Source organism: Odocoileus virginianus, chromosome 3 (genome assembly GCF_023699985.2).
Source record: "Odocoileus virginianus isolate 20LAN1187 ecotype Illinois chromosome 3, Ovbor_1.2, whole genome shotgun sequence".
In the NCBI taxonomy this organism is placed as follows: Eukaryota; Metazoa; Chordata; class Mammalia; order Artiodactyla; family Cervidae; genus Odocoileus; species Odocoileus virginianus.
The window spans coordinates 35,173,433-35,199,212 of NC_069676.1; the positions used below are offsets into that span (position 1 = coordinate 35,173,433).

At 52.1% G+C, this 25,780-nt stretch overlaps 3 protein-coding genes and 1 non-coding gene across 10 annotated transcripts in view; 2 read left to right on the forward strand and 2 right to left on the reverse strand.

Annotated features, from left to right (window-relative positions):
• Positions 1–1,371, forward strand: part of UNC5A (unc-5 netrin receptor A) — a 64,869-nt gene extending 63,498 nt beyond the window's left edge. For both annotated transcript variants that reach the window (XM_070465148.1, XM_020874022.2), the window contains one exon: positions 200–1,371. In XM_070465148.1, the coding sequence (XP_070321249.1) occupies positions 200–365 (166 nt within the window). In that variant the 3' untranslated portion in view covers positions 366–1,371. The remainder of the gene's footprint in view (positions 1–199) is intronic.
• HK3 (hexokinase 3) lies at positions 1,338–18,994 on the reverse strand. Its single transcript, XM_020874021.2, has 19 exons — positions 18,811–18,994; positions 15,650–15,774; positions 11,831–11,993; positions 11,469–11,623; positions 11,265–11,384; positions 11,082–11,177; positions 9,779–9,878; positions 9,513–9,696; positions 8,899–9,054; positions 8,507–8,740; positions 7,856–8,151; positions 7,605–7,744; positions 7,406–7,525; positions 4,827–4,922; positions 4,560–4,659; positions 2,418–2,601; positions 2,142–2,297; positions 1,755–1,988; positions 1,338–1,666 (listed from the first exon to the last, which is right to left on the reverse strand). Exons 2-19 carry the CDS (start codon positions 15,743–15,745, stop codon positions 1,522–1,524), a joined length of 2,775 nt encoding a protein of 924 aa, XP_020729680.2. The 5' UTR covers positions 15,746–15,774; positions 18,811–18,994; the 3' UTR covers positions 1,338–1,521.
• A 4,839-nt stretch (positions 18,995–23,833) lies between these two features.
• Positions 23,834–23,906, forward strand: TRNAG-CCC (transfer RNA glycine (anticodon CCC)). The gene has a single exon. It is a non-coding gene; the product is annotated as a tRNA-Gly (tRNA).
• Positions 23,907–24,717: 811 nt separating this feature from the next.
• Positions 24,718–25,780, reverse strand: part of UIMC1 (ubiquitin interaction motif containing 1) — a 116,103-nt gene continuing 115,040 nt past the window's right edge. For all 6 annotated transcript variants that reach the window (XM_070465149.1, XM_070465151.1, XM_070465150.1 and 3 more), the window contains one exon: positions 24,718–25,297. In XM_070465149.1, coding sequence (XP_070321250.1) covers positions 25,087–25,297 — 211 coding nt within the window. In that variant the 3' untranslated portion in view covers positions 24,718–25,086. The remainder of the gene's footprint in view (positions 25,298–25,780) is intronic.

A 25,780-nucleotide genomic window follows, 5' to 3' on the forward strand; every position in this document is an offset into this window, starting at 1 on the left:
AGCCCAGCTTAGGCAGGGATGTGGGGTTGGGGGCTGGTGGGTGGACAAGGTGCACGGTGGGGCCTGTGGTCCAGCCCCAGCAGCTGGGACTTCCCCTTGGCTGAGCAAAGGGAGGCCCTGTCCTCAGGTGGTCTAGGAGGGCGGAGGCGGCAGCCCCCGGTGAGGCCAGGCCGCTGATGCGCTCCCCTCCCTTCTGCAGCCATCTCAGCTTCTTTGCCTCCAAGCCCAGCCCCACAGCCATGATCCTCAACCTGTGGGAGGCGCGGCACTTCCCCAACGGCAACCTCAGCCAGCTGGCGGCAGCAGTGGCCGGACTGGGCCAGCCAGATGCCGGCCTCTTCACAGTGTCAGAGGCCGAGTGCTGAGGCCGGCGAGGCCCACAACGCCTACACTCTCACCAGCTTTGGCGCCCGCCAGGAACAGGCAGAAGCCAAGACAGGGCCCTTCCCCACCACCGGGGAGAGCTGCGCGGACAGGCCCCCTCCTGGCGGACGCGGTCCCCTCTCACTGGCCCTTCAGACCCTGCCCGCACGGCCTCCCCGCCACGGCCTGCGCGGCCAGGCTGGCACTGCACCTGCTCTGACTCTGCCTGGGCCCCCCGGGTCCCAGGGTGGATGGCGCCTGGAGCCCAGGCTGGAACCAGCCCGTCGGTGTGTGTGTCTGTGCGTGTGATGTTACCTCTCCTCCTGCGCCGGCCAGGGGGCCGCATACACACAGGCAGGCACGCATGCGATGGGCTCGGGATGAGGCCCCAGCGCTCCTGGCTGAGCTGGATCTTATGCAAACATTTCCGTGCCTGATGGGTAGGGGCACATCTGAGGGGCTCGGCTCCAAGCCTTCGGAACTGAAGGCCACAGCTGAACAGGGGGCGGCCCCTGCATTCAGGCACACAACCACCACACGGCCATGTGCCCACGCATGTCCTGTGTGCTCCTGTCACCCATGTCCCCCACGACACGCATCTCATGCCGTACACCCAGAGGCTGCTCACGTCTCTCAGGCCCGGTGTCAGCCCACACCTGCCTCTCACATGCTGCCCTTCTCCCACCCACCCAGGGACACCCAACGGCTCCTCCTTGTCCCCCCTCTCCCGCCCCCAGCCATGAGGAGCCCTGCCCAACAGGGCATGTGAATATGCAATGGGAGTCCCGGGCTGGACAATGGCGAGTGTGTGTGCCATGGCGTGCCCATTCCTGGGGCTGGCAGGTGCCCCGTCTGGGGCCTGTGGTGTGAAGTTTGTGCCCTGACTCTGTTTTAAGTGCATTCGTGCACTTACACTTGGCCTTATGTACACAGCCTTGCCCGGCCGCCAGGGCACGTAGGGATTTTAGCGGACGTGAATGTAAATAAATTATATATATATATTGCTAACCCAAGTGCTACTTCTCTCAGGGAGAGCTAGGGGTCTCCCCAGCAGGGGTCACACATGGCTATTCTGGAAAGTCCTGGGTGCCTGGGCCTGGCTTATGGACAGACAGGGTCCCAGCCCTGGACCATCAGAGATGGTTTCTGGAGACTTCTTCAGACACGGGTCCTCTGGGCAAGGCGGCAGGCAACAGCAGTGACCAGGGCTGCACCTTTGCCAGACCCATCCTCTGACTGCAGGAAGGTGACCACACAGCGAGGGGCCAGCTCCCGCACTGTGGCTGCCACCAGGCTGGAGAAGCTGTGAGGGGGAGAGGCCAGCGTGAGCCTAGGTCAGTCCAGTCCCACTTGGCCATGGCCCCCCTGCCGAGCCCACCACCCAGACTCACTGAGGGTGCAGCTTGTAGAGGGTCCCATCAACCCCCACGGATATGGTCAGCTCTTCCAGGCCCCGGTTCTCACGAATCTTCTCCACCACAGCAGCCACGCCTGCCCCACAAAGCTGGGCAGCCCTCTGGGACACAGCCTGGCACACCTCCAGGACCATCAGAGCATCGTCTGAGGTCAGGGGCAGACCCAGATCCTCCAGGATGGCTCGGACCTGCCTCAGGGCCAGGCTATCACTGGGAGCAGGAGGGAACAGAGGGGCAGGGTCCTGCATGAGCACCCCCTCTCATGACTTTTCTGTCCTCTGGGGTGGACCTCCCTCCAACCAGCATTCCACCCCAGGAGAGAGTCCTTTAGGAGGTTGAGGGACATAATATAGGCCTCAGCACCTTTCAATCTCAGAGAGAAACTTGGTCTTGAAGATGTCCCTGGTCTGAAGGCGCTGGGTCTGCTGGCCCCGGAAGAGAACTCCAAGGCTAGTCAGATGCAAGAGGATGTGTCGGACGATCTCTCCCAGGTACATGCCACTGATCATCTTCTCAAACCTGCATGAACATGTGTGTGTGCTCACAGGACTAAGGCCCCAGCCCCAGCCACCACCAGCCACCCGCCATATCAACTAGTGCCGGCCACCACCAGTCACACCTGCCTGGCCCAACCCATACCTCTGCTTGCCGGGGTTGATGGATGCCTGGTCCACACTGGCATCAAAATAGGTGCTGAGCATGCTGAGAGAGCCGTCGTCCCCAAAGGCACCCCACTCCGTGTTGATGCACATCTGGCCTGAGTCCCCATCCACACTTGCCACGTTCCGGAGCTCCTCCATGTAGCAGACATTGGTGCCTGTTCCTGCAGAGGGGCCAAATGGGGTGTCTGCATTGACTGATGCCCACAAGATCCCTCTGAGCCCCTCCCACCGAGATGGCTCATTTCCTACCCCTCCATCTCCACATGCTTGTTGGCCTGTTCCAGGGCCAGGTCAGTCTCCTTCCTTCCTTTCTCACATCCCTTCTTCAGACCCTGCCGCCACCAAGCCCCCTGGGCTTCCACTTCTTCCCCTACCAGCACCACCATCAGTCCATCTCCCATGCTGCCTCAGGGTGCTCCCCAAATGCCTGACAGTCATGTCATCTCCTGGGAGATATGTGATAGCCCCACAGTCACACAGGTGAGAGGCCCACACCTTCTTGGACTGGCCTTCCAGGTCTTTGGTCAAACAGCAGGTGCTGGGCCAGGAACCAGGGACATAAAAATGAGATATGAGGAGAAGCCCCACAGTGGCCAGAGCCAGGGCAATGAGCAGCCAGCTATGATGCTGCCCAAATAGAGGTGCAAAGAAGAGCATCATGGGATGCCCAAGCACAGGTGAGTCTTCCTGCCTCAAAAGTTATGAAAAACCACAGAGGGAACATGACATTTAGATGTGAACTTGATGCCAAGAAGCTTACAGACAGAGGGCACACCCTGGATAGAGGTATTTCCTTCCTCTCCCCAACACACAGTCAGCCCTAAGCAGGTGTGTTGGCCCCCAGAACTCCTTCATCCAGGTACTTATCCACATAGCAATCTGCGCCACCTCTCTCCAGCACAGTGCCAGGCACTATGATCAAGAAGCTCCCAGTCTCCTGCTAGGCTGCCACACATCCCCCGCTCTAAGAGACGGATGTCCAAGGAGCTATGAGAGCCCTCCTCCTCCATCTAGCCAATCCCTTTTTTCAAGGCTTTCTTTTCAAGTCTCACTCATGTTGGGACCACTTCTTTTCTGATCTTGGCCTCATCACCCTGGCATTTAGAGTTGGGTTCAGCTCTCTATGATGGCCATGTGCTTCTCTGGACTCAATCCCCGCTAAACAGTCAGTTCCAAGAAGGCAGATATTTCCCCCTTTTTAATGTCTTCCTGTCCCTACATCCAGCCTCCAACTGCCACAGGAGAGGAGCTTAATAAAGACAGAATCTTGGACTACTCAAAGGACTATCTCAACTCATTCTCTGCACACTCCCATCCCTGGGGTCCACTGCATTCCAACTACTGTGTGTGTCTTGAGCCAGGCATCCTGCTACACTTTGACTTTGTCCCCTCTCATTTCATCCTCATCACCCCTTCAGACTGGCATTGTTATGTTATCATCTCCACTTTAGAGATGAGGAAACTGAGGCTTTGGCGATTTGCCCAAAGTCATACAGGTGGAAGTGACAGAGCTAGTGTGCTGCGCTGTGCTTAGTCACTCAGTCATGTCCGACTCTTCATGACCCCATGGACTGTAGTCCACCAGGCTCCTCTGCCCATGGGGATTCTCCAGGCAAGAATACTGGAGTAGGTTGCCATGCCCTGCTCCAGGGGATCTTCCCAACCCAGGGATAGAACCCTTGTCTCCTATATTGCAGGTGGATTCTTTACCATCTGAGCCACCATGGAAGCCCAAGAATACTGGAGTGGGTAGCCTATCCCTTCTCCAGGGGAACTTCCTAACCTAGGAATCAAATTGGGGTCTCTTGCATTGCAGGAGGATTCTTTACCAGCTGAGCTACCTGGGAAGCCTGACATAGCTAGTATTTCTACCCAAATCTGTAACACTCCAAAGCTCACATTCATTTAACAGATAAGCAAACTGAGGTTCAGAGAGCTTAAATGACTATGAGTCAGCAGCAGAGCTGGGCTAGACACCCAAGCTCCTCTTAACCTAATAGTGTTCCAGGACCCCATGGGCTCAGGTTGGAATGTTGCCACATCCCCAAAGCGAGGGGAACGTCCAACCTGAGGAATCAACAGGAGGCAGTAGAGTCACAAAAGGCAGGGCACTCCTCACCGACAATGAGGCCAACCTCACAACGGGGGTCCTCGTAGCCACAGGACATCATGGTCCCCACCGTGTCATTGACAATGGCAACCACATTCAGCTCCACTGCCTGCACAAAAAAGGATGCCTCTAGTTGCTGGGCAACGCGGTTGTCACAGCAACCAGCACCAGACCCAGAGGTCTCTACTGCAGAGGGCCCCCCAGCAGGCAGACGGAGACCCCTCACTCCCTTCAAGGCCTGTTGCACCAAAGCAGCCCTGGAGACAGACTCCTTACCTGTCGGCGCCTGATGGCTTCCCGCAGCAGACACACAACGTCTTGGCCCTCGCAGTCAGATGCTTTGAAACCCTTTGTCCAGTTCAGGAGGATGCCCTGGGGTGGGACCAAGGGGAGGCAGGAAGCTGGAGGCCCCTTGCAGTCTCACTTTGCCTCCCCAAAGCCTGTATCCCATCGGAATACAGTGTATACGATTCCCTCCCCAGTGGGAGGCTGTCCTACTCTACCTACATGGCTAAGGGCCTTGCCCTCTGCCCCCTCTCAACTCTCCAGTGTGAAGAAGCCTATTAATAACCATCCAACCAACGGCTTCTATTTTTAGTGCCAGAATGCTGAGATGGTCTGAAGGTCTGGCCATTTTAAGACATCTGCCTAGAAGGAATGGTCCTTTGTAATCGGGTTAGGAATGAACGGAATGAGTGCTGTGTGTTGAGAAAGGGAAGGACAGAGAGCGGTCTAAAAGACAGCAGAGTCCGCTCCTACAGAAACAACTAGCAAGAGCCACTTGAGAGGGAGAAATTCCGAGCCGGGACAGAGCTGAGTCAATGGGAGGTTCACACTCATGTCTCAGATGCAAACAAGGGGTGAATGGAAGAGCCAGAGGCAGACGCCTGAGCAGGACAGGAGGGGCACAGCGATTCCCCGTGAGAAACTGGCCTTAAACTGGGGACTTAGTAACGGCAGCCCGGCTGAACTTGGGGCTGTTCTTTTCTTACTGTGCTTCCCCTGGGTGGGATGGGGATGGGGGAACTATTCTACCACCATCAGGAGAAATGACTGCTCTGTCCAAGTAGAAGCACGAAGAGCAGATCTGGGAATCTTTGGGGCAGGAGATTTTAGAAATATAAACTGACATTTCCCCCAGTAGTTTCCTTTTATTCCTTTTCGTATAGGACCACGGCTAGAGTGGTCTGTGCTCATTGTCTCAAAAAGAGAAACCAGAGCAAAAGAGTGGGTAAGAGGGAGAGCCAGCTGGTGAGTAACAGCAAAGCTTCCCTGCTCCCAGATGAGGGAAGACCCCCTGGTCTGGGGAAGGTGAGGTGGGCAGGAGTCAGAGCCAGGTTCCGGATGGCTTTCTGAGAAAGATGTCCTAAGCCCTCTACCCTGGGCCTGCCGCTGTAGGGGAGGGGATGAAACAGAAGGGATTTGGATAATCTGAAAACAGAAATGGCCTCTGACCTCCTTCCACGGAGGGGAACGTGAGGTGTCAAGGGAGATGTCAAGACCCAAGAGAGCAAGAGGGGGAGCCCAAATAGCCGGCACCTAGATGTCTCCCCAAACCCCCGGCTTGTTTGCACGTTCTATACAGCAAAGGAGGGGCCCCTGCCTGAATAAGGGGGTCCCTGAATTAACATTAAGTTTTCACTCCTGAAAAGAACGCTGGCTTAACATAGAAATTGAGCTCTGTTATAGAAAATGAATAGGACCACGTTTCCTGCATGCCTGATTTTGCACACAGAGTTCCACCTGCTTCACACCTTTTGTTGTTGTTGTTGTTGTTAAGCTGTGTCCGACTCTTTTGAGACCCCACGGACTATAGCCCAGGATCCTCTCCAGGCAAGAATGGGATTCTCTAGGCGAGAATACTGGAGTGGCTGCCATTTCCTTCTCCGGGGGATCTTCCTGACCCAGGGATCAAACCCTTGTCTCCGGCATTGCAGGCAGGTTCCTTACCACTAGGCCACCTGGAAAGCCCTTCTCTCTTACCTTACAAGGAATAATAAAAAGGTGCCAGAATGCTTAGACTGGAGGGAGCCACTGCAGAGAGACACTGCCCGCTGCATGATCCAAAGGAAACTGGAGCACAGAGGTCCCTGTCTGAGAGGTCAGAGCAGGAGCAGAGGGGAAGGGGAAACCACAGGAAGGCTGGCTGGAGTAGAGGAGGCAGAACTTTCCAGAGAGCACAGGCGTGGAAGAACCTGGTGGGCAGCTTCAGGGCCAGCAAGCTCCTCATCAGAGGAGCTTTCAAGCAGAAGCTGGGGGTGTTGAGAAGAAGACTCCTAGGAACTTGGATCAGAGGTCTGGGAGGAGCTGTCTCCGTGGCAGTCCTTAGAGGTATGCGTGAGAAGTCAAGCATTCCTGATGAAGGATGTGGAGGTATTGCATCTAGACCTATGACTGCCCCCTGTCAACCCCAGCCAGGCACCTAACCCTGAGCCAGGTTAACACCAGCAAGGCTGGGAATGGGATAAGGACAAATAAACCATGCAACCACAAGCCGCTTTGAGAGACAGAACAAACTCTGCCTTCAGCCTGCAGGCCTACACTGCTCCCAGGTGCCCAGACCTAACCCTGACTCCACTCTCCTGCCCACAGCCTCTAGGGATAACTAACTACGTCCTTCTCCATCCCATGTCTTTCCATGGCCCTGGATTCCAGGCCATTTTACCACATCCCTTCCACCTGAGCATGCCAAGTCTGGGAAAACTGAGGCTAGGTTCAAGGCACAGCCCTGCAGTGCCTCCAGCTGGTCCCCTCCCCAGCCCAGAAAGCCCTCTCTGGACCTCCTGCCCACTCCATGAAGAACATGTTGGCGGAAAGCCTCTGAGGATGGCTTCCTCAGGCCCCGCCTTTCTCACCTGGTCCAGGCCCATCTGCCTGCACGGGAAGGAGAAGGTGAAACCCAGGGGGAGACTCTGCCCACTCAGGCCCTGCTTCTGCTGGAAGTCCACAATGCAGTCCACAATATGGTCAAAGAGCTGCGGGGTAGGAGCAAGTCAGGGAGCGGGCCACTAGGCCCTTCCCTGCCCCCTGACATCAGCTCCAGGCTGCGGGTACCTGCTGCCCAGAGCCCTGGGCCACGCACTCCGGGATGGAATAGATCTGGCTGGAGATCTGCACACCTCCTGCGGTCACACGCACCAGGAGGACTCGAAAGTTGGTGCCCCCCAGGTCCAGGGCCAGGAAGTCCCCACGCTCTGTGAGGCAGAGACCCTCAGCGCTAGGATGAAGCTGGAGGCTCCAGCCCCATACATGCTGTGACCCCTGGGAGCCCGTGTCCCCGCTCCACGTTCAGGCCAGGTCCTTACCGCTGCCATCAGGCGTGGCCCGCACGTAAGTGGGCAGCATGCGGAGGGAAGAGGCTTCCCCTTGGAGCCCCTTGGCCATGGCCTCTCGCATCTGTGCCTGCACCGCTGCCAGCTGCTCCCGGGTCAACCGGAATGGTGCCAGGGTCTCCTCCAACAGGCGCCGGTGGGCAGCCAGGCGGGCAGCCACAGCAGTCACCATTGCCACGCCCCGGCCGCCCCCATCCACAGAGGGGATGAAGGAGACATCGCAGTCAGGGGCCAGGAGCATCACTGTCTCCCGTAGGACACTGAGAAACCTAAACAGACACACAGCAGGTGTGCCCTGGCTTGGCACCTGGCCCTGACCCCTGCAGCATGCCAAATCCCTGGGCTCCCTCACTTCAAATCATTTCAGTTCGAAACCCATCTATGCACCAGCCATGCACCCAGTGTTCCTGTGATCCCCTCCCTTACACACCCAAGAGAACCCTCTTTCTTTCTTCTGACCTCTTCTGACCTCCCCTAACCCTCCATCCATCTTTATTCTGCTAGGGAGCCATTCACACCCACTGCCTTGCACCCATGGTACCAGAGTGCCCTCTGGGTGTGTATCACACCCACACACATGCTCTGGTGACCTGCTCACACAGGTTCACGCTGTATTCCAAGTACCTGGGGTGTCGCTCAAACACTTGGCCTCCGGTGGCCACAGCGATCTGAAGAGCCTGCTGCTCCCGGCTGTGTTGGAGGCGGGAGAGGACAGCGGCCAGGGCAGCAGCGCAGAGTTGGGCGGCCCGCGTGCACACAGCCACGCACACACGCTGCACCCACTCAGCATCTGAGGGCTTCGGGTTCAGGCCCAAGTCCTGCAGGACAGCGTGCACACGGGCTGCCCCAGCAGAGGGACTAAGGGGGACAGGGTGCTGCTTTGGGGCTCAAGGAGGCCAGAAGCTCCCTGCCCCCACCAAAGCTCCATGCACAGCTCCGTCAGGGGAAAACCATGCCCCCCCCACTCCCAAGTCAGGGAGTCGCTTTGTCACAGCCCCCTCGCCCTTTGCACTTACTCCTCCATCTCAGCCACGTGTTCCAGGAGGATGCTGCCTTGGCTTTGCAGGACAGGGGAGGTGTGGCCGCCAAAGAGGACCCCGCGCTGGGCCAGGTGAGCCAGCACCAGCCTCACCAGCTCACCCAGGTACAGACCCCCAATCATCTTCTCAAACCTACAGGCAGGAAGGGTGGCTGACCAGAGCCTTGCCTAAGCCCTCAGCCCTCCTACCCCCACCTCCAAGAACTCCCAAAGAGGGCTCATTTTCTTTGGGGTCCCTGACTGAAGGGTCCAGAAGCAAATGACTTCCTCAGAGATAGTTGGGTGTTTACTTAGACCACACTACCCCCCTGGCTTAGATGAAATTCAAGGGGACTCCTGGAAGGACCCAAGGAGGGTAGGAGACCCTTTGCTTGACTACTCCCAACCCCTAACCCCTGTTGGAGCTGGCCAGAGTCAGGAATAAGAGTGGAAAACTCTGGATTCTAGAACCTTGAGCCATTCCTTCTTTGAGACTGGCCAGGGCCCCCTAGGATGCAAGTGGGGAGCAGGAGGCGCGGGCCTAAAGGCTAGAGTACAATAGAGCAGGAGTGGAACAACGCAGTTGTAGGACCTAGAGAGAAGTTAGGCCACCTTTGGGCACCAGGGTTCAACGACTCATGGTCCAGGGTGCGGTCGAAGACGGTCTGCACTGGCCCCAGGGCCCCCTCGTCACTGAAGGAGCCCCACTCGATGCTGATGCAGACGCGGCCCCGGTCCTCGTCCAGCACTGCCACGTGTCTTGCCTCCTCCATGTAACATGCATTGGTGCCGGTGTCTGGCAGGGACAACCCCATCAGGGCCTGCCCATCAGGCATCCAGGCACTCCATCCACTATCACAAACACCCGCGTGACCTACCTACAACCAGCCCAACTTCACACGGCCCAACCCCTGGCTCACAGCCCATCATGGTTCCCACGGTGTCATTCACCACAGCAACAACATCAATGCCATGGACCTGGGTGACAGAGAGGACAGAGGTTGGGGAGCCTGGGAGGTGGGTGGGGCTGGGGCCCTGGATTTGATGGAGACATGCAGGGTCCCCCAAAGGTGTGTCCACATGCCCCACACCTTTGTGCCATGTATGCTCGAGGCCCTCCCACCCTATAAAGGATTTTCTCCCCTCTTACTACTGCTACTTGGCTCCTCTGCCCCTGTCTCAGGCCCTGGAGGTCCCAGAGGCTCTCAGCCTCAGCCACTACTTCTGGAACCCCAGTGCTCCTCACAGGACCAGGACAAGGGTAAGCAAGCATGTCACCTTGAAGGCTGCGCTGTACGCACTTCACTTGCTCGCCCTGGTCCTGGCTTGTCTTCCCAAGCCTGCTCCTCTCAGTCCTGACTTCCAGCTACTCACACAGCACCCACAGTGGCGAGTCCACGTGGATCCAGAGCAGCCTTTCTTAGCCATTCAGACTTTTGAAAATGCCCTTCACTGAAATTAGAACTTCCCCAGCCGCAGGTTAGGCACCTGGCAAACTTCTCCTTCAGGTCTCTGCTCATGTCACAGTGCACCCTTCCTGTGCTTCCAGAGTCATCGGAACCACCTTCTCAACAGGGACAATCATTTATTGGGATGCTGTCCCCATTAGGCTTGCAGGGTCCTTTAGGACAGGGTCAAGTCTTTTCATCTGTTTCCCCTTTAGTCCTCAATATTTATTTGACCCTTCTTAATCTCAGTCTCCTCATCTATAAAATGAGAATGTGTTGTGTGCTTCGTCACTCAGTTGTGTCCGACTCTTTGTGACCCCACGGACTGTAGCTCGCCAGCCAGCTTCCTCTGCCCATGGGGATTCTCCAGGAAAGAATTCTGGAGTGGGTTATCGTGCCCTCCTTCAGGGGATCTTCCCAACCCAGGGATCGAACCCTGGTCTCCCACATTGCAGCAGTTTCTTTACCATCTGAGGCACCAGAGAAACCCAAGAATACTGGAGTGGGTAGCCTATCCCTTCTCCAGCAGATCTTCTGCACCCAGGAATCCAACTGGGGTCTCCTGGATTCTCCTGGGTTTAGTTCCCAGCTGAGCTACCAGGGAAGCCCATCAAACGAGAATGGCAGCAGCATTTACCCCAGGGTTCAGTGGATAAAGGACACCAACAGGACAGGAAAGCGGGCCCCCCCAGACCCAAGGCACAGCCCTATTTGCTCCCCTGACTCTACTTACTCCCTGCCTCTGGATGGCATCTCGCAGCAATTGGACCACATCCTGGCCTTCCACATCACTGCACTTAAAACCTTTGGTCCAGGAAATGAGGGTGCTCTGGAGGCAGGAAAGTCAGGTCAATCCAATGACCTCCACGGCCCTGCAGCCCCTCCACCCGCTGTCCCCATAGCCACTCTGCCTCACCTTGTCTAGGCCTGTCTGGTGACAAGGGAAGGAGAAGCTGAACCCCAGCTGCAGACCTTGATTGCCCACGGGCAGCACAGCCAGGAACTCAGACAGGCAGCGGGCGGCAAAGTCAAAGAGCTGTGGGATGGGGTTGGGGGCTTAACTCTGCCCACTGGAGCCCTGGTGGCCCCGCCAGGCCCGGACTATGCACTGAGTGCTCACCTGCTGACCAGGACCCAGCATCACTTCCTGGGGGATCACAAACTCCCGGCTCCGGGGCTCTACCTTGTGCCCCTCGATGCCCGTTAGGGTCACACATAGAACACGCAGCGAGGCCCCTGTGGCCCCCAGCTCCAGCACCACGAAGTCCCCTTGTTCTGTGGGTAAGCAGGTCACAGAAAGGCATGTGGCTGGTGAGACCAAGGCCTGCACCTCCCAGAAACATTCCTAAGGCCTGTGTAGGCTCATCAAGGGACCTCAGCGATGGAGCAAGGGGTAAGGAACAGCCCTCCCACCCCCACCTCTCTCCCAGATCAGAACCCTCTCTGCAGGCCTGGCCACACATCTTAGTCTGTGCCACCCACCAGTGCCATGTGGGGTAGACCCCACATATGTGGGCAGCATCCGGACAGCAGGGGCAGGGCCTGCTCGCCCCCTCAGGGCCTGCTCCATGGAGCCCAGGAGGCTGGTTTGGATCTGCCGCAGCTGCGCCCCTGTCACCGTGAACTGCCGTAGGCATTCCTGCACCTGAGGAGAAACGGGCAGACATCTGGGCGGGCGGCCTGTTGGCCTAGCCATATCCCCCAACTCCAATAAGGACAGAGGCCAGCCTGGCCCAGCTCACACCTCCCTTCCCTAACTCAGAGCAGCAGCCCTCCCTCAGCTTTCCTAGGGGCTGACCTGAGCCCTGCTTGAGCCCCGTGAGCCTTGCTGCTCTCCCAGCAACTATCCAGCCCCCCTCCTCACCGTTTTACACACCCGTGGCTTTCCCGCCACCCACAGCCTGCACCAGCTCCTGCACACTCAGAAGGCTCCTCTCTGGAGGGACGACCCACACACTTTCTCCTGCTTTATTCCCGCACGGCTCCTTGTCAGCTCTCTGCACCTCCCTCCACTTCTTCGAATTCAGGGATGGCGAGGCCTCTCCGCTATCACCCCACTACTGATTGGCTCTGGTTCCCCAGTGCCCAGAGCCAAGCTGCTCAGTGCATTGTTGTTGGGTGAACAAATGAATGAACAAATGTGTGAATGCACTTCGGGTTCAGGGGCTTCCCTCTTCTGATATGCTCCATTGTGGCACCTGGGCAAGTCCTGCCCAGGAAAGTTTGGGGGGCCACACTGTGGAGGACAGTCCTCCCACAGTTCGGCCATCCTTCCCACAGACATTGACTGAGCCCCTAATATGTACCCAGCACTATTCTAAGCACCATATATTGCACAACCAGCCTAGCCTGCTCTTGTGGAAGTCAGATTCCAGTGTAGAGGACAGAAAATAAGCACAGAAACACATAATATGGTTCTGGTAGTAATGGGAGAAAAGAAAGGCAGAAATAGAAGTTCAGGAGTGACCAGGGGAGGAAGAGGTATTTTTGGATATTGGTCAGGAAAGGTTTCCCTGTGGAAGTGACCTAAATGAAGGAGAGGAATGAGCCATTTGAAGATTTGGAGGAAGAACACAAAGGGATTTTCTTCAGAGCAAAGGGGATGGATGTGGGGGAAGGCTGGGCCAGGAGTGGATCAGAGTGAAGGGAGGGGCAGGCAGGCAGGGAAAGCAGAGGATGGGACACCAGTTTCTTCTCCACCAGAAGCTCAGTGGAATTTAAGAAAAGCTCCAGTACCTCAAGTCTGTGTGCGAACCTCCCCTGGACAACCCTCTGGCCTGTCTTTCCAAGAGACCTCAGCAGTCTCCTTGAGTTTTTCGGAGGGCCCCACGCCCTGATTCCACTCTCCCAGACCCTCACCACCCATCTCATAGGAATAGAATTCCTAAAAAAAAAAAAGAATTCCTATGACCTCCTGCCCCACACTGGGCCCATATCTGAAAAGTACCACTCAGGCACCTGGATAAGGAGGCAGGGAGAGCCAGGGAGGGGAGGCTGCCCACTGAGGGAGACAGAAGCAACTCAGTCCCACCCCTGCCTTAGGAAGAGGATGGGAAACAGATCCCTACAGAAGCAAAGGATTCTAACTGGAGTGCCAGATGAGCAGTTTCAAAGCACGTTACTGCTTTCAGTAGCCATGTGTGCTAGGAGAGGCTATTACTATGTCACAAATGAGGAAACAGGTTCAGAGAAGGCCAGTCATCTGCCTAATCCAAGTAGTAAGGGGAAGAGTGGGACTTGAATCCAGACCTCTCTGACTACAGAGATGTTTCCAAATAAATGTGAAGCCTTATAAAAACACCTGAAAAGAACCCAAAGCTGATGAAGAAATTGCATCATCAAGAACTTGGGGTGAGAAAGCTTACATCTGAGTCCTTGCCCTGCTACTTCCTAGCAATGTGAAAGTGTTAGTCCCTCAGTCATGTCCGACTCTTTGAGACCCCATGGGGTTGCAGTGTAGCCACCAGGCTCCTCTGCCCATGGAATTCTCCAGGCAAGGACACTAGAGTGGGTAGCCATTTCCTCCTCTAGGTGACCTTCCCAACCAAGGGATCAAACCCAGTTCTCCCGTAATGCAGGCGGATTCTTTAACTTCTGAGCTACCAGGGAACTCCTGGCAGTGTGGCCCTGGGCAAGTCAAACTTCTCTCTGACATGATCAGACTTACCTCTTCTGCAACACCAGGAGAATAATAACACTCCCTGGCCCGTGCTGGTGGGCGTGCAGCAGCCAGGAGAAGCTACTGGAGTCTCCCCCCTCAACCTCCCCCAAGAGGAGTGGGGAGAGACCTCAGCCAGGAGAGCGAGGGTGAACTTTATGTGACTTCAATGTGGGACTCTTTGACCAACATGCTGTGTTGGTCAGTCTGGGTCCATCACCTCACCTCTCCTCTGTCAAGCAGGAGTAAAAATATCACCCTCTTCTCAGTAATGTGAGGACTGAGAAGACAGTAGATGTGAAGAGGTGAGACAGTGGCCGGTCTACAGGACAAGCTCAACATGGTTCCCCTTTTCTCAGAGTACAAGTTATAACCAGCCTGGGAAGCCCGACTCCATGTCCCTTCTGGAAACAGAGTCCTGAGGGAACGGACGTGGAAGGGAGGCAGGTGGCGCCGGGTTCCAACACCATGTGGTTCTTAGATCACTATGGGAAGGGGAGCTGAGACTGAGGCCTGTGGTGCTGAGTGGGGACCCAAGGCCACAGGATGTTTGGCTGCATGTGAAGTTCCCCCAAAGCCAAAGAGAACTGTCTTTAAATTGCACGTGTGTGCAGTTGAGCCAGCAGGGTTGGTGTGGGACCAGTGTGCAAGTCTCAATAGACAGTGGTGTGAAGTAAGAGAGGAAGTGGTGGCAGGCAAGCCCAGCAGGGCAGACTGCAGCAGAGTCCCTGCTCCCTTCTGTGGCCCAGTTATGGGCTGTGCATAGAGGAAATGTTTACAGCAGGGTCTGGGGCAGAGCTTGGACAAGGGTAAAGTGGGGACAAGAAATGCAGTGAGGGATGATGCCCCCACAGTGTGGGCAACAAGCCAAATCCAACAGATGTCAGAATGGGCTGGGAAACTAAAGAAACAGCAGGGAACAATTCAAGAACCCCTTCATGAATGCCTCCTCTGTGCAGTTCCTTTATCTCCAACAGCTCACTGAATCTGCCAGGGTGGGGGGATTAGACTTTATTTTCCTCCATTGCACTGATGAAGAAACAGAGATGAAGAGATACGAAATGCTTACCCAAGTGTTTCCTGCTCAAGGGTGTGGTAGGGAAGGGCTTCTAAATCTTGGTCAAGATGACAGGAGAGAGAGAAACTCTGAGCTAACCTGAGGTATACGGACCACAATAACCTCCCAAGTTGAGTTCAGCACTGAAATCATCCCTGTGTGCCTGACTGCAGTGGCCATGTTGAGGGGAAAGAGATGTACAGGAATGACTAGAGAAGTAAGGAGGGGAAGGGCCTTAAGCTTTCTACCAGAAAAACCCTGGAGGGTCCTTTCTAGACTGAGACAACCCAACGTACCAAAACTGATACATTTGGAGCTGAAACACCTCAGCTCAAGCTCCTGTCATGCCTTAAACTCAAGGCACGTCACCTCTCTAAGCTCCTTCATCCTTACCTGTTAGAGGAAAAGATAAACCCCACCTCTCAATGGTGTGGAGTCTTGAAAGAGGAAGTCACTAGATCAGATATGAAAGGCTCAGTAAGCTGGAAAGGGCTGCGTGGGTGTGAGCCCACGGCTCTGTGGTGGGGCCACTCCTGCTTGAAGAGGCATGAAGAGGCATAAGACAGGGACCTAGTGTTGAACTTACCATCTCAGAACTATTTGAGGGGCAGGGCAAGCCTTCTTGGGGGCAGCCGGGGGCTCCTTCCCCTTGCTGCAACCCTAGAGACCCAATGGAGTCCATGTGGTTCCACAATGGTGACGGGTGGCCTCCTATGGGAGGAAAAGGATAGTCCAGATGAACCATGTACTCCACGGCCTGTGATGAACCTCAGAGGCTGTGATGAAGACCCTTAACTTTCTTCCTTCTGAAGGGGACCAGGTAGGAAGATGTGGGCAGAGCTCCGAATCTCTGACCATCAAAGATTCTTTAGTAAATCAACCAGAAGGCCCTCATTTTCCAGAGCATGTACAGTGAGAGCACTGGCAAGGCTGATTTCTCATCCCAAAGCCATTCATTCATTCTGTCATTCATTCACATTTACCAGTCCCTAATGTCTACCGTGGCTTCCCTGGTGGCTTAGTGGTGAAGAATCTGCCTGCCAATGCAGGAGACACAAGTTTGATCCCTGGGTCAGAAAGATCCCCTGGAGAAGGAAAAGGTAACCCACTCTAGTATTCTTGCCTGGGAAATCCCATGGACACAGGAGCCTGGTGGGCTACAGACTATGGGGTCACATAGAGTCAGATACAACTTAGCGACTAAAACAACAACAATGCCTACTGTGCCATGTGCGGGTGTACAGATGAAGCAGACCTAGGCCACACCCTCAGGGACTTCACAGCTTTACCGGTAATCACAGTATGATTGACACAGGCAGTGACAGGTGGACTTGCTGCTGCACTTGGGAGTTCAGGGATGTGCTAGAGGTTTGGAACAAAGTGTGTGAGCTAAGTGGGGAGTGGGTTAAGATCTACCACAGAAGCAAGCAGGCTGGCTTGGCACCTTCATGCCAAGTTGAGTGAATTTATGCTGAAGAGAGATGGGGACAGGGAAGAATCTACACTTCAGAAAAGGGTTCCACTAGTGCTATGACTTTGGGCATGTATGACTTTGCATTTCAGTTTCTTTATGTGTAAAAAACAGGAGATGATAGTACCTACCCTTGCAAGGTTGTCACAGAGTTAAAGAGAGTGACAATAGGGAAAATGCTTTGGGAACTGTGATGTACAACACAGACAACACGGTGGGCTTCAGAAAGTGGGATGATGCTGACCTGAAAGAGCCTGTGCTCGAAGTTGAGGACACAGCTCTCCATAGAGCAGCTGCACCAGGTCTCTCCATCTCACGCGTGCTTGCTAAGTCGCTTCAGTCGTGTCTGACTCTGCGACCCTAGGGACTGTGGCCCGCCAGGCTCCTCTGTCCATGGGATTCTCCTGGCAAGAGGACTGGAGTGGTTTGCCACGCCCTCCTCCAGGGGATCTTCTCGACCCAGGGATTAACATCTCTTGCACTGGCAGGGGTGTTCTTTACCACTAGCGCCACCTGGGAAGACTCCCTCTCCATCTCAAGGCCTTTTTTTTTTCATCTGGATATGAATTAAAAGGGGACCAGGAAGTTTCCAAAGAAGACTTCAAGGATTCAAGTGCCCTTCAGGGGTGGTGCAGTGGAGGGCCCAAGATGGGCAGAAGGCATCTGGCCCTCTCCGGTAGCAGGTAAACTTTGGGAAAGTTGCCTTCCCTCCATCGCAACCTCTCCCCACCTGCCCCTCCCATCACATCCATGAATTTGCCCTTCCTATCATCACCTGTGATCTCCTGACTGCCCAATCCCAGCCTTTTCCTCAGTCCCCACCCTTTCGTCCTCTCAGGCATGCAAAGCCATGAAAATTCTCTTCACTGCGAAGTTCTCTTCTCCCTTGGCTGCGCCCATCAGTCTTTCTTGGCCTCCTTCTGCTGCAGAAGGCTCCTCAGACTCAATGGTCAAAGTCACATTCATTTTCTCCTTCACTTTTCCCCATGAAATTCTTCTCCTGTCCTTCACCTTGGCTGGAGGCATTCATGTTGCCTCTATACATCCCTGACCTTCATTTTCTCTACGCACTCATTTCTCAGGCTAAAAAAGCTGAGAGTGGAAAGAGCTACCCTGTGTGTCCCCGTCTCCCAGTTCCCACAGACACTGTCCTAGACCTCCCACCCATCTGACTATTCCAACAGTCTCCTAATTGATACTCTTGCTGTGTGTCTACCTCCCCACCCTACCCACAACAAACATGTCACCAGAGTGACTGTGCAAAAATAGACTTTTATCATGTCATTCCCCAGTTCCATCTCCCCTAAGAAAGGAAGACAACCTTCACACTGTGATGGTTTCTACAGCAGAAAAAACAAGTCCCCAACGCTTTATTGTGGCGTTGCAGGCCCCTGACTTTGTCCTCAACCCAAGCTTCCTCTCTTGCTCCTCCCCTTCATATTCCGGACACACTATGAGCTTTGTCCTATCTCTGGCTGTTCAGCCTTTGTTCACAGCCTTCCCTGGAATTGCTGTATCTGAGTCATTATCTCTACAGTGCCCAGCAGAGAGCTTGGCCTAAGCAGCTGCCAGTAAAGCTGGTCGAGCAGCTAGAAAAATTGAGAGATGGGGAGTTTTTTCTTATTTAGAGAACCAGGAAATCAGTTTCCAACAATTCTCCCCAAAGTCACATATACCTATACTCTCTCTCAAATCTGTCAAACATATGTTCCACATATGTTAGAGGTCTCTTTTGAGGATAAAATGGGGTAAATGAGGCAATTATCTTTGGGAAAGGAAGGCCTAAGGATACACACATGGTGAGATTTCACTCTCCTTTCAAGGCCCAGCTAGCTCATTCATTCATTCACTCTTATTCATTCCTTCTTCTATTCAATATTTATTCAACACTTCTACACATCAGAGACTATAAAGCTTCCCTCAAGTAACCCCAGTGTTTACACTTCTGGTAAATGCATTCATTTGTGTCTCTTCCAGCTGAGAGTCCCTATGGTGAGGGACATGTCTCCCATATTACTAGATCCCTGAACCCAGCCTAGTGTCTCATGTTTGAATAACTAGGGGGGACCTCTCGGCATTTTTCAACTGAATCAACTACATCGAACAGGCCTTCCTTCTGAAAGGTATGCCAGGGACCTCTACCAAGGATGGGAACCACCAGTGAAGAAGAGCCAACTTAGTCTTTCTAGCCTCCACTCATCCAGGATGGACTAAGTAGGAGAGATGAGGGCAAGGTGCTGGAACTGAGGTTGGCAGTAATTAGAGGAGGCTCTTACCTGGGAGAAGCAGCAGCTGGTCACTCTCCTTAGATGTGAACTCTTCTTTCTCAATGAGACATCCACCAGCCTGGTTTGCCCTCCAAAGTGAAACTCACCAGTGACATGAGTTACAATTTCACCAAGCCCCGCCCTCTCACTAGACACCAGCTAATTCAGGAAGGTGCACTTCCCTCTGAGTCTGGGGGAGGTTAGGTTAGGCAGGGCCATGGTGCAAATTTAAGCAAGATCACCACAGGAAGTTGACAGTCCTGAACTGAGTCAAGAGCCCTAGGATTTCCCTTCTGCAATACTGGAAAGCTCCATTTTACAAGCACTCTGAGCCTGAGTTCTGAGGTGGTGTCTCACTCCTGGAAAGGAGCTAGAGGAACCTAGCCTGGGAAATACCCAATTCAATGGACAATTTTCCAAAACATAAAAGGACTTACTAAATGAGCAAGAGGCAATGTGGGAGTACAAGAGGAAGAGACTAACCCTGCCCTAGAGTGGGCAGAAGTTGAAGCTGAGCCCTGAAGAAAGAGTGGGAGTGTGTCCTTGACAAAGAGAAGAACATGTACAAAATCACGGAGCACAGGCAACTTCACGGAATTGGGGTGCAGCTCCAAGGACCTCAAGATGACACATGTAGGTGAGGACATATGGTGGGATGAGAGGCAGCCAGACTGTGGAGTTTAGCCTTTAGTCCATAGGCCAAGAGGTTAACAGTAGTTTCACACTGTGGAACTTCTCTACCAGAAGGGGAAGAGGACTCTCAAGCTGCAGTGGAGCTGTGGGCCACCCAGCCGGTTTTCCCTGAACTAGTCTTCTGGAATGTGCAGAAGGCTGGGGTATCACTGTGCCCAGTGTTGTGGTCTAAATAGTTTTTTCCCCCACCCCCACCAACCTAATCCTTATGTTGAAAGCCTCATGCTGAAGGTGATGGTATTAGGAAGTGGGGTCTTTGGGAGATAATTAGATCCTAAGGGTGGAACCCTAATGAATGGGACCGGTGTTCTCATCATAAGTCGTTGAAAGCTCTCTTGCCTCTTCTGCCATGTGAGGATACAAGAAATTGGTGGTCTGCAACCTGGAAGAGGGCCTTCATCTGACCATGCTGGCACATTGATCTTAAGACATCCAGCTGCCAGAAATGTGAGAAATACATTTCCATTGTTTATAAGCCACTCAGTCTGTGGTACTATTTAATAGCAAGCCAAATGGACTAAGATACCCACCATGGTAACTAGACATACTGCACCAATTTCCCTCAAAATTGGTGAGCAGATACTTTAAAACTTCAGGCTACCTCATTAACAGTGAAGTGAAGTGAAAGTTGCTCAGTCATGTCCGACTCTTTGCAACCCCCTAGACTACACAGTCCATGGAATTCTCCAGGCAGGAATACTGGAGTGGGTAGCCTTTCCCTTCTCCAGGGGATCTTCCCAACCCAGGGATCGAACCCAGGTCTCCCACATTACAGGCGGATTCTTTACCAGCTGAGCCAGTACTCGGCCTACACATGACACCAGGATGGAGACCAAGGATGATACCTATTCTATCAGTCTAGGGCATGACTGGACCTGGCAACATGCCAGACATCAGCTCCTCTGCACAGTTTAGTGGGCAGCAATCAGGCAGATAAGCTCTAAAGGCAGGAATATTGGGAATGGGTGTGGGGAGGACAGAGTGGCCATCATTCACAACATAGCAGCCTGCCTAGCTTGGGGTTCATCTCTCTCAACTTTGTTTAGTTAGGAGAGAACACAGAACTGAATGCCAAAGGCCCAACTGTGATTCATGCTGACAGTTTGCTGTCTCCTGAACCTGAGTGAGGATACACCTCTGACAAGCAACGCCAGGGCTCTTTGTCTATGTTTCTGGAAGTCCCATGTCTATTTCCCCAGCATCAGGGGTCCCAGCACCCTAGGCAGAGTGTCAAAGAAGGCCTATGTCAGAGCCTATGGAGGGAGGAGGCAGCCTGGGCTTGGGGTCTGTGAACTACTATGACAGCCCTGACTGTAGCAGAGGCATAGCAGGGATCAGCAGTTCTCTTTATACACCAGATGACCATTAACCAAGGGGAAGGACAAGTCCTGACAAGGCTCATAGACCCTAAACACCAATCTCCAGCTGTTCAGGAGGAACTAAGGAAAGAGGAGAGGCAGTTAGCTGGGGGAGAGGTAGGCTGTAGCCCAGGTACCATGGCTGGGATAAGAGCCAGGCCATCCGTGTTCTGAGCTGCTCCCAGGCTTGCTTCTCACAGCAAGGGATGGAATCTGGGTCTCCTGCTTTGCAGGTGGATTCTTTACCATCTGAGCCACCAGGGAAGAGGTATCAGTTAATTTTTGTTAAACTGAAGAACTCTCCCACAACCTCAATAGTACAGGGCTCTTGAAACTGAGAGGAAATAAGTTAACTCTTCTTGCCTTCCTGGTACATATGGCTTCAGCAGCCTTCCCACTCAGGGTTTATACATTCTTCCATCTTCCCACTGGTACTACCACCTACTTACTACATGCCTTTTCCTCACCCTAATTCCCATCTTCTAGTTCAACTTAGGGCCAAAGCTGCTCTGCCTCACAGATGAGAATGGGCCCATCCAAGCTTAAAATTCCCATTGGATTTTGTGACTCAAGTGGGGTTAGGAAGTAGTGTGGAATAGTAGAGAATCAGCACTGGTGTCAGACAGACCTGGGTTTGACTCCCATCTCATTTACGAGTTGCATGACAAGGTGAGTTTTTGCACTTCGCCGAGCCTCAGTTTTCTATGTATAAAACATAAAGACTAATGCCTTAGGACAGGTTCCTCCAGAAGTGGACCTAATTTGAGTGCAATTTAATTGGGAAGCAATCTAGGCCAGGGTTAGGATTAGGGCAATGCATGGGAAGTGCCAGCTACAAAATGTGGAGAAACCCTGTCAAGTTCATAGTGTCAACTCTTCCTTTGCATGAACTAAAGAGGGCCCCTCACCTCAGTCCCAGCCCTGATCTAGGAAGCACTGACAGGAGTTGGAAATGAGACAGAAAGGGAAGGAAGTCAACAGAACATACATAATTAAGCTGCTGCTGAGCTGAGAGCTCCTGAAGTTCAATCCCTGAGGGAACTCTGGTGAGGTGAGGAGGCTGGGGAATTTATGCTCCAAATTCCATTTTCACTGGTTGAGGGCTGCCTCAGAGGCCCTCACTTCCTGGCACTCCCAGCTATGCCGCACACTAGCCTAGAGAAGTGCTAAGGCAGAGAGTTGCAGGTCCCTGCAATAGGACCCTGTGGGTATGCAATAGAACAATGAGTGCCCAGGGGAAATGGGCAAGGCACAGCCTCGGTTAGAGGGCTGTTATCAGGATGAAATGAAATGACACAACCAGGGTAGAGGGGGCTGTTATCAGGATGAAGTGAAATGACACAACCACCATGCCTAATAGAAAAGTTACCTTCTCCTTCCACATTCATCACAATGCCTTGTGAATTTCATGGAGTTTCCCAGCTCCTCGAGTTGACAACACTAGCAGAACAGCTGCTTCCCTTCTTTAAGAAGTAAAACAAAAACAAGAAACAAAACCCCAAAACCTGATGGCCTGAGGCAAGCTCTAGACACCTGAGTTTGCTTTGGAAGGCTGGCACTTGATGGAACTAAGGTCATCAAACTGTATCCTCTCACATCTGCACATCACCTCTCTGGCTTTTCCACCTCTCACTGTGACACTACTTAAGACACATAAAACTAGCATCACACTGAAATAACAACTACTGCCATTCACTCACCTTCTATGAGATAGATACTGTGCTTTTATATACATTATCTTACTCTTTAGAACCCTGTAAGCTTTCCCCCAATTCAGAGAAAAGGAAAGGAACTCTCAGAGATGTTAACTTGTATCAGAAGCAAGAGGTTCAGATTCAGTTCAGTTCAGTCATTCAGTGGTGTTTGACTCTTCGTGACCCCATGGACTGCAGCACGCCAGCCTTCCCTGTCCATCACCAACTCCCAGAGTCTACTCAAACTCATGTCAAGTCAGTGATGCCATCCAACCATCTCATCCTCTGTTGTCCCCTTTTCTTCCCACCTTCAATCTTTCCCAGCATCAGGGTCTTTTCAAATGAGTCAGTTCTTCGCATTAGGTGGCCAGTTTCAAGTTGAAGTCATACTATTTCCACTGACTTTGCCTCTTCACTGTCTAAGGTCCCTCACACAGAACCACTAGTATTGGGAGAATAAGACAAATGAGCAAGCAGCCTTTTCCAAAGACAGAGATGGGAGGGCCTAGGGAGATATCTGTTTCCACATTAGTTAACAAATAAGCCTATCAGTAGTAGTCCTGCTGATCTACACCCTCCTCCAACAATTTGCCACTGATTCATTTTCTAGGGAGACTGCTCAACTATAAGTTAAATAATTCCCTTTCCAGAATCAGTCCTTTCCCTATTCTTATCTCCAGGCAGAGAGATAAACATACTACCCTGTTTATAGAACTTTACCTCCAATAAACTGCCATTTACTGAGAAAGAAAACTAGTGAAAGTTAAAGTGATGGGACATAACTGATAAACTACTTCTCATTAGAAGGAAAATGGGAAAATAATCAATACTAGTGTTTTTGTTAGGACTGAAGAGGCAGAGCACTGTAGTCTCACTGCCAAGGACAAAAAGTGTTTTTTATTTTTTTACTCTAAGCCTTTGTTTCCTCATCTGAAAATTGAAAATTGGCGGGGGGGGGGGATGGGGGGCGCAATACCTACCTTATAAGACTGCTGTGAAGATTAAACGAAGGCACACGCATTGCCTGAACCATAGCAAATGCTCAAAAAATAACAGCAATTATTTATGTGATGCTGGCCACAATGTCAGTGCCATCCAACACCACAACATGGAAGAAACAGAGTGAGCCTGCCATCCTACCTTCTTCTAACTCTAAGAGCTTGTATGCAAAGGCAGCTAGGCAGGAAACAGTACATTAAAAGCCTGTGCTGTGCCCTACATTAAGCTATCTCTCAACTTCCCAGTCTAACATATACTTCACATTTGTTTTAAAATAAAGGAAGGACTTCCCTGATGGTCGAGTGGCTAAGACTCTGAGCTCCCAATGCAGGGGGCCTGGGTTCGATCCCCAGTCAAGGAACTAGATCCTATATGCTGCCAAGAGTCTGCATGTCGAACTAAAGATTACTGCCACAACCAAGACCCAGTGCAAATAAATGAATTAAAATAAATTTTAAAAAATAAAGGAAAAGAAAATTTTCGACTCGGTAAATCAGAAGTCAGGAGAGTCTGAGTGGTGTCCCATTTATCCTGTCCCAAGATCCTTTCCTGCTTGGTAGTCACCTCATACCAACTTCCACTACAACATCAAATCAACTTGGGCCAGTGCTAGTTTTCTCAGCATCCTTGTTTGGTCATCTCCCTTAAGTAGCTGCTTCTGCCATTCAGCATCCTCTCATCTTTGGAGTCTGTCTGTGCACTGAGGATAGACCACAGCTCTGTTCTTCACTGGAAGATCCTGAGCAACAAGGGTGAGAACATGCATTCTTCTACTGATGTACTGAAATAGAAGTTACTTCCTGTTGCTGCTATGGCCTCTTTTGGCAAGAGAAGCAATCTCAGCTTTAGCAGATGAATATGAAAGGCATCTCCACTGGTTAATCCAGGAAGAAAAAATAATTGTATAGAAATTAATAACTTGAGAGTTCATTTACAAATTCCTGGAAAGAATGACTGGGCATATTCCTTCAAAGGTCCTGTGCTCTGGCTGAGAATTCTTAACTGGGTAAGGCAGCAAGATGAAGCAACAAGTCATTGAACAGTAAGGACAGCAGAACAGAAGTAGTATTCAATCCCTTGGCATCTTCCAGAATGATGTCAGAGAAGGTCAAAACAGTAAAACTGTACACTACACATTCAGTGAATATATGCAGTATGTCAGAGACCAGTAATGGAATTCCAAAACATGCAATTTATGAGTCTGAGAACTAGCTCCATAATTAAAACACCCCACCCCAAGCCCTGCAACACAGAGACAAAAAGGAAACTCTCCATCTTATTGAAATAAGACTTCATACAAACATAGATAAATATATTTAAATTTTCTTTTTAACTATATGTGAATTCAAACAGATTGTTATAAAACAGAACACTACACACAGTTGTCTGTATAGCTCATAGAAAACATAAAAACCAGAATGCTGAGTAGATGCTGGTAGTAGAAACTGTAGGGGCAAAACTTCCTTAACAATGAACTGCAGGCCACAAACATGGCAGACTTCTACTGCTAATGATTTTGTCAACCTTCGGACCCTAGAAATTCAGGATTTCCTCCTTCTTCCTCTGCCTGCTTTGGTTTGTGTCTGGCTACGTGGCTGGACAGTAAGCTGCTTTTTAAAGTCCACTAAGCAATCTGTGGCTTCTGAAACAGAAACGAAAGACTTGATGGGAGACTCATTTGAATCGAGATGTGTAAGGGAACTCTCCATCTCTCTGCTGCAGCCTGCTTCTTCTAGCCCTGGTGAAGACACCCTAGAGAGGAGAAAAAAACATCAGAATTCAAGATACACCTACTAATAAGCAATAAGTATGTGTCTCAGGGGTATTTACATATACTACTAGCTCACATAATCTTTGGAATAATTCAATCAGATAAGTACTGTCATTTCCCTTTCACAGCTGAGGACACTGGGTAAATCATACACCCAAAGCTACACAGTCAGGCAGTGAGGAAATGAGGCTTCAGACCCAAATTCCCAAACTGCTTGAATTCTAAGTCAAAAGATGAGGGCTGGGTAGGGATAGACAGGCAAAAAAGAGTAAGACAGCTTTTTCTGTGCTTACATTAACACCATGAGTGCACAGAGGTAGTCATCCAATTCTTAGCCTAGACATATGAGGGTCACAGAGTTATATCAAGAGTGGTCACACAGCTCCACAGCTTTCTACCTCAACTGCTTGAATACCACATTATACACAGAATATAGGACCAGGCCTGTACTTTTCTAAAACTGT